Source organism: Pempheris klunzingeri, chromosome 10 (assembly GCF_042242105.1).
Source record: "Pempheris klunzingeri isolate RE-2024b chromosome 10, fPemKlu1.hap1, whole genome shotgun sequence".
NCBI classification, from domain to species: Eukaryota; Metazoa; Chordata; class Actinopteri; order Acropomatiformes; family Pempheridae; genus Pempheris; species Pempheris klunzingeri.
The window spans coordinates 19,170,916-19,179,393 of NC_092021.1; the positions used below are offsets into that span (position 1 = coordinate 19,170,916).

General features: G+C 42.1%; 1 protein-coding gene across 2 annotated transcripts; it reads left to right on the top strand.

The window, feature by feature from the left end:
• The first annotated feature begins 357 nt into the window (after positions 1-357).
• On the top strand, positions 358-8,149 carry LOC139208484 (immunoglobulin superfamily member 3-like). 2 transcript variants are annotated; one of them, XM_070838181.1, is made up of 10 exons: positions 358-504; positions 1,191-1,565; positions 1,699-2,115; positions 2,238-2,642; positions 2,910-3,275; positions 4,290-4,661; positions 4,761-5,153; positions 6,400-6,810; positions 7,187-7,579; positions 7,691-8,149. In XM_070838181.1, exons 1-10 carry the CDS (start codon positions 435-437, stop codon positions 7,894-7,896), a joined length of 3,408 nt encoding a protein of 1,135 aa, XP_070694282.1. In that variant the 5' UTR covers positions 358-434; the 3' UTR covers positions 7,897-8,149. The 2 variants fall into 2 exon arrangements, with proteins under 2 accessions (XP_070694282.1, XP_070694283.1); XM_070838182.1 differs by having other exon boundaries at positions 1,194-1,565.
• The last annotated feature ends 329 nt before the right edge of the window (positions 8,150-8,478 follow it).

Genomic DNA, 8,478 nt, shown 5'->3' on the forward strand with positions numbered 1-8,478 from the left:
ATGCTGATTGAGGGCATCACCTGCCTGCAGTAGCAGCCTGTTTCACTTCGTATTATTTAAGGTCAGATGAGCGCACACTTGCTTATTTCACAGGTTATCTACGATGATATTTTTATACTATTAAAATGAAGCACATGAGCCCAGTGTTTTTTGAAGCACGGATATATATCTAACCTGAATCACATCGAGTGGATCTGGGACAAGACAAACCTATTTTGTGGGTCTGCTTTTTAGCCCTATGTTATAGTGTGATGCAACTGTATGTGTTTGTCTAGCGTGCAGGAAATATTTCAGACTTCCTCTTATTAACCACCTGCAGGAAACCAAAGTCATACCGATGACTCTGTAAAAGCGCAGACAGATTTTCACAGACGAAGGGCTCAGGCACAACTGCTATGGTGTGAACATTGTGTAACTTCTAAAGCAGGTTCAGGATGAGCTGTTCGCTGCAATTCTTTTGGAGGACCAATTTTCTCCTCTGTCTGGGACTATTTCTGCACTGTGGTAAGTAGTACAATGAATTCCTGAAGTTGGATTGTATTCTGGTGAGTGATCATGCTGGATGGACATTAAGGGCTGAATATTAGTTGATAATCTTGCTAAACATGTTAATAAAAGAAAAAAAAGTAATTTTAAAGTGCACATGTGCATCTGTCATGTATGTAAGTCTTGAATATACCATTATGCATAAAAACATCATAACCACTAATACACACACACACACTTTAATATATATTAAGCTAAATGTATCTGATAAATGTAAAATATTCTGTTTTTATTTTTATAACTTCATAAAACTGAATTTAGCAAAGACTTTTGTGATTCTACGTAATATTCATACTTGATGATTCACTATGTTATTATCTCTGTCTTTTTAAATAATTAAAATGATGTCAGCAAACAAATTAATAGGAAAATGATTTTTATGGACTTCAATCACTTTAGTGAATTGTAGCAGTGTTTCATTCAATACAAATATCCACCTGGATACTTATAATGCTGCGCACTACTTTAAAAAGGTTTTATTTTTTTGCAATTTGCATAGCAGCTTGTTTTACTTTATTTATCTATGCCTTACCGAAAGAAAGATTATAGCCTGCAGCGTAGCATCCCTATAAAACATGACTGACAGTTTGAGTTACAGAATTCATCTGGCTTCAACATCTGTGTTCTGCCTGTGCTTCACTCAGGAGAAGCCAGAGTGCACACGGAAGCCCAGGCTGGGCCTCTGTACCGTGTGGTGGGCTCTCCGCTCTCCATCTACTGCAATGTGAGCGGCTTCTCCAGTGCCACCGCTAGACGAGAATTTGAATTCCGTGTTAAGAAGCCTGCGAATCCAAAACTTGAGATCAATATTATCAGCACCAATGACAACACCTTTAGCTACAACGCATATGTAAACCGTGTGAAGAACGAGGAAATCACTCTGACGCATGTGTCCCCAAACTCTGTCATCTTTGAGCTCCAAAGACTAGTCAAAGGGGATGAGGGGGAGTTTGACTGTTCTGTAATCAACTCAGAATATATCTATGATGGAACCTACAGTGCCAAGACAACAGTGAAAGGTAAATGTCACCATTCTACTTTTGAGTTTAAAGATATGCTTTTCAATCTAACTCCATTGATGTACTGTGTTGCAAGATGTCAAAAATATATGAGCTTCATGTCTTTGTCTCTGTTTCTGATGTGGTGCCACAGTGATTGACAACTCCCTTAGTGTTTCATCACCTGCCTCCACTTCACTGAGCTATATCGAGGGTGATGCTCTCACTTTAACATGCCAAGCCTCCAGCAACACCATCCAGCACACCCACCTGTCTCTTACCTGGTATCTCCATAAAGATGGCGAGGACAATGCCCAGCCTATCATTTCTCTGAACAGAGATTTCACACTGAGTCCGGGCCAGGGGTTTGAGGGGCGTTACCAAACTGGACTCATAAGGTTAGATAAAATAGGAGAGGCCACATACAGGCTGCACATGGATCAGCTGGAGCTGTCAGACCAAGGCAGGATCTACTGCCAAGCTCAGGAGTGGATCCAAGATCCTGACCGCTCCTGGTACTCCATCGCACAGATGGATGCAAAGGAAACTACCCTGAGTGTCAAAGGCAGAGGTTAGACTTGATTCTATCTATGAAAGAACACATAATGCGTCGACGCACTCATCTTTGCTCTGTTGTGCAATTGTGGCTTCTTGACAGGATGTATGTGTCTATGTTTGTCTCATTGTGAGCAGAAGTGGTGCCAGACACGTCGTCACTGGTGGTGTCTATCTCAGCACAGCCGACAACGCTGCAGGAGGGGCGGGAGCTATCGCTAACCTGCAATGTAGACACACAGAAACTTGAGGAAAGGTTCTTCTCTGTAGCCTGGTTCAGGGGAAGCGTTGAGCTGGCCCGCTTTGGCCCTACAGGCATTCTGTCTGTGGGGCACGAGTACAGCGGGCGGGAGAAAGAAGGAGAGCTCAGGGCAGCCCGGATAGGGAACAGGGATTACCGTCTTATGCTGCGGCCTGTCCGAACCGAGGATCAAGGGGAGTATATCTGTAGGACATGGCCTCAGGACAGAAGCCCGGATGGTGCTTTTACACAGGGAGCAGCCCAGGACTCAACCCCCCAGCTTGTCAGCATCTTAGCCACAGGTCAGTCAGCAAGAGAGCCCATAGTGACCGAAACACACAGGGACATTTATTCAGGGCTTCATTCTTACATTTATGATTTATCCTGGACTTTAAGTTGTATCTCATTTTATCTGCTGTAAAGGAGGATTGTAAATTTTGTTTATAAAAGGATAGCATTAGTATTAATAATAATAGGATGATTAATAACATTGCTTTTATTAAAGATATTATGTTCGTCTTCTCAAGCACACTCATGCCTTCTGTCTGTTGACTTCTGTCTCATCACAGAAAGTGGACTCTCAGTTGAAATGCAAAATGCTGTGAGTGTTAATGAGGGTGACAGGCTGCAGCTCTCCTGTAAAGTGCACGGGGTCAGCGGTCAGCTCTCCATCACCTGGCAACACAAATCCACATCAGCAGCCACGTTCACCAGTGTCATCAGTCTAAGTAAGGAGGGTGTCACGGAGAAAGCGGAGCAGTTCATGAGTCGCAAAGTAAAGGCAATGCGTCCGGCAATTGACACGTTCACCTTAGAGCTTGAGGAAGTCAGACCCACTGATTCGGGTGTCTACCAGTGTGCTGTGTCTGAATGGAAAATCAATACCAAGACCAACAGCCAGTCACAGACTACCAGTGTGACAGTGACTCCTGTGGGTAAGATATGTCTATGTAGTACAAATTATTCACTAATGACAAATGAGTGAATTAAGAAATGAATGATGAAACCTGCATATTGACACAACGTCCTCTTACCCCATAGCTGGTTTGATCGCCCTCTAAAATAAACTTTACTCTATTTTGGCCAAACTAGTGCCAAAGCTAAGGATGTTTATCCATATGTACATCCATCCGTCCAACAGCTTAGTCCAGAGTTCAGAGATCTTGACTTTCCCAAGAAATTTATGATGTATACTTATGGTTCCTAGAATATTGTTTCAAATGTTTTGGCAACCCCTCTGATCTTTACTGTTGCACCACTATTTAGCCAAAACTTCTTTTCAAATGCAAAAAATATAAAAAAATCGAATTGGAAGAGACTTACTGAGTACATTCATGCTCCACAGAGGATGAATCATTTCTATTTTAGCACTGCATGGTCCCTCAGGTCAGAATTTTAAGTATGGACACAAGACATTTCCCACTGTACGCACAGTTGTGCTTCCAAGAGGAACATTGTCTTTTAATTAAATCAGCACAAACTTAGACGGTCCAAAATCCACGGCATGCTTTTTATTTTCTGCTCAATGATTTTGTGTTGCAGGGTGTAACGAGTGTTGCAGGGTTCACTTCCAGAGCTTTAGTCTTGAATGCTTGTTAGCATGCATTCATCACACTCACCACTCACAACACTCGTTGTTGAATTAACAAGAAAGTATAGACTTTGGAGTGCCTCACTGCATATATTTGCATTAAGAAGTGCGAACACTTCTTAATACTTTATTATAGTTAAAAGTTTTATGTGAAGACATACTTGATACATGAATGTTATATATATATATATATGTATATATATTCACCTTTTCTTCTTTGAAAGAAGGACATTATATTAGGAAGTGCCGTTTACTTATATCTTCTTTTTACTTTGAACACTTCTGAATGCATGATGATTGTGTGATGACCAACTTCTCCTTTCTTACTTGTCACTATTGTTTTGGATTTGGTCCACAGACTTGTTTTTGAGAGTGAATCTAATAAGTCGCAACACCGTAGTGACTGTAGGAGAAAGTGTGCAGCTGATGTGCCGGGTCAGAGGGCCACAGCTACCAGTAACACTGACTTGGAGCTTGCAGCGTGATGTCTCAACCCTAGATAACATCCTGACACTGTACTCTGACGGTGCCATCAGCTGGTCTGGAGACCAGTACCGCTACCAGCTCAAAGTAGAGAACAAACAGAATGAAGTCATTCACTATCTTCTCATCAGCGGTGCAAGCCACAGGGAGGCAGGAAGCTACCAGTGTAGTGTGTCTGTCTTCCTGGAAAATGCACACAGGCAGCTACCTCCATCCAACCAGCTGGCTGTGAGGGTGCAGAACCCAGGTACTGCTGACATTTGTAATGCTACCTGCCATTTTTAGGGCACTGTGCATTCTGTTTCTCTCACAATATTTGACTTTTAACTTTGTTTCCCTCTCCTAGTGAGCAAGCTCACGCTGACCTCCACCCCCGCCTTGACAAGTGATATTAACACTGACGTAGAAATAAAATGCACTGTTACCTCAGAGCCCTCTGAGTCCTCTCGATATGCCGTCACCTGGCTGCTTGAGCAGCAGTCAGAAAATAAGAGCCTCCTAAGCTCGGACCAGGACGCCCTGGTAACATTTGGACCCCAGGTAGAGCTGAGCCACAGACAACGAATCAGCATGAGGCGCTCCAAGGGCCCTAATTTTGAGTTGATTATTCGCCAAGCTCGGATCTCAGACGGAGGCACATACATGTGTGAGGTGGTGGAGTGGCTACAAGATCCTCATGGTGATTTGTATCAGCTTCCACCAGTGTCCAGAACTACAGAGCTGACTGTTATTGAGCCCAGTAAGTTTGTATGTTTTTAATTAGCTCTCTGAAAAATTATCGAGATTTCGTTAAGCACTTAACATATGTCATCAACAAGTAGCCCATTCCATTTTAAAGGCCCTGAACATATTTTTACTCAACAAGCTTCTCTTTATTAGCGATGAGGCCTTACATGTGAACAATTTTGCTTATTTCATATGAGACATGTCCTTGTTAGTATGTTATTTCTCTCTACTTTAAAATCGGTGGGGCTCACTTGAAAAAATGTGATGATGTATATTTCTATGCTCCAATCAGGGTTCTGTCTGAATCAAAGTGATTTGGCTGTTTTTGACACAGTCAATCAAATCTGATCAAACCGCGCCCACACAGTCTTGAAAGAGCAGATTATCTGAGTCTTTGAGTGGAAAACTCTTCATAAGTAATCGCTGAGGATTTGTTTTTCTGGGGCTGTATTCCCAAAGGATCTTATCTTACCACTATGAGTCCTCCTAAATGGCAGTAAATATTCCCAGCTAAGAGATCCTGGCTCAAGACTTTCCTATTAAGACCAATTCAGAAGAGTGCTAAGAGCAACTTCAAGCAAAGAACTGAGAGAACTCCTACACTAAGAGAAAAAGGCGAGGCTGACCCTATGGATGACATGTTTCAATGAATGGACATGCTTGCTGTGTTTACAGTGATTGACAGCCGACCTGTGTTAGAGTATGAAATGAAAGATTCACCAGTACAGAGGAGTGTGGGCAACAAATTAAATTTACATTAAGAGATGGGAAAGGGACAAGTGTATGTGCTGGAAGGATGAGAGAGGGACAAGTGTATGTGCTGGAAGGATGAGAGAGGGACAAGTGTATGTGCTGGAAGGATGAGAGAGGGACAAGTGTATGTGCTGGAAGGATGAGAGAAACATGAGCTATAACTGACAAGATGGGTGACATATTGAGAGATTCCAAGTTATTCAGCATTTAAAGCTACTTTCCCAAGTAGACTTGTGCCATCATTTCCAATATTGTTGGATAGTTTCTATTTGTTGGTGAGCCAGCTGACTCCTTATTATGATGGTTTTAAGAGAGTCCTGAGAGTCCTGAAGGGTGGACTCTTTTGTAAGTATGGCACCTGAACTTTTATTTTGATTTTTGCTTATTTCATCACAGTTTTATAGAAATAAAAGTAATATTTGAAAGCCTGTTTTCAGGGGCTTTAAACAGAATACTACATTCTCAACTAACTGAGTTTGCTTTACTCTGCTTCACTCATTCTACAGCCAATGACCTTCGGTTAGATAAGACAGCACAGCCGCTGATTGTCAAAGAGGGAGATGAGGTGGAGGTCGAGTGTAACATCATCTCAGGTGCATCCAGTCCTTCTTTTTTCTACAAAGTTACTTGGCTCTACACTGGTCGTGATTCTTCCATCGCGAGCTCCCTGGTGGAACTTGATCACACGGGTCTGCTGAGGTACCCAGAGAATCAGAAACTCAGAGGCCTGCAGGGGCGGCTTCGGCTCTCCAGACCCACTCAGAGCAGCTTCAAACTAGGGATTCAGAAGGCCCATGAGGGGGACAGAGGGACCTACCAGTGCCAGGTGGAGCAATACCAGCTGGATCAAGAAGGTCTCTGGCAGCAAAAGGCCTCAGACATCGCTGGCTCCATCATGCTGACAGTAAATGTTACAGGTGTGGGCACATGTTTTACAGTATTCTGTAAGCAGGTCTAGAAATGTGGCTGTGTGTTTGTGTGGACGTTTAAAGGAATAGTTCGACATTTTGGGAAATACCCTGTGCTATCAATAAGCATATTTTTCAATGTTGCACTATTGCCTTAAAACTTGCATTAGGTAGTTTTCTACATTTGGTTATCTCTGCTTTGTTAAGTACATCTGTCCTACTGATTCTGCTTTTTTAGTATTGCACATTTATTTTGTTGTGTTTCTGCTTTTGTCTCCTTTCCCCTGATTTCCCCCTAGAATTTAATTTACGGTCCCACAGATTGATTTTGACTTGACTTAAATTTAAGCTGAATAATATGCGTCTTTTTTACACTTTTTCACAGAACAAAACTTGTCCATTGTAAAGGAGGAAGTGGAGTTGAATGTGAGCGGATCCCAGAGTTTCGCTGTCCCCTGTCATATCATCGAACAATCCAGCAGTGAATCTGAGTTCCAGGTCACTTGGTTTTGGCTGAACCTGACAGAAACTAAACAACACCCAATATTCACATCTTACAGAAACTCTACCCTGCACGATTGGGTTAGGAAGGGTGATCAGCTAAGATTTAGCCACCCTTTGCCCAACCACTTCAACCTTATAGTCTTAAAGCCAGGTCCTGAAGATAGTGGCTGGTATTTCTGTGAGGTAGAAGAGTGGCTCCCATCTTTGTCTCACGGATGGAGGAAAGTTGCAGTGGAAAAGTCAGGATATTTGACTGTTAATGTCTTTGCAGAGGGTAAGTTGATGTGATGGGCAGTTTCTCTCAGCAAAAATCATAATTCATAATCATATTAATCATTTGTATGTGGACACAAGTTATATATTTGGTTTGTATTCTTCTTTGCAGGAGATGTTAAAGCCATCTCTGAGCTGAAATGCGAATTGGATATCTGGACAGGAATTCTCCTAGCTATTGTCATCTGCACGCTGGTGGTTATATGTCTACTGGTGATGAAGATGCACCGCAGTAAGGCCTCAGGAGGAAAGCAGCCGGGCAGCTCTCTGTGGGCAGACCAACTCCCTCTGAACACCAAACCCAGAGCAGAGGACTGAACCTTACAGATCGGGAGAGAAGAGGAGAGGAGAGGAGAGGAGAGGAGAGGAGAGGAGAGGAGAGGAGAGGAGAGGAGAGGATTTTTTTGCCTTGTAATATATACAATGATGTTTTAAAATTCCAAAAAGTTACACTGTACATGTTTTATTCATTTTTATTGAAAGTTTAATAACTCTTGTTTAAATGAATTTGTTGATAATGTTCCATAATAGAATTGTGTAAATGTTTTACTCTCTGTGCAGCTTGGAATAATTTGGCTTTATGAATTAATGAAATTCATTAAACCTTTAAAATTAAACAGGTACTTTTCATTTTACAGCTGAAAATTTCTTTGCGAAATCACTATCTTCCTACTGCCCACATTGGACAGATGAGGTAGGCAGCAGATCAACTTTGTGGCTTTACACCTACAAAGACATACACTCAGATTCCCTTTTATGTTGTAGTATGGTAAGTAAGTATGGAGAGGAAGTCGAAGCGTGGCATTTCTGAGGTAGCAGCGAAGCACGAAATGTGGTAAGATTTGAAATGTTTCTCATACACAGCAATGAATCAACCAGGAAGTGCTCTGTGGTTCTGCA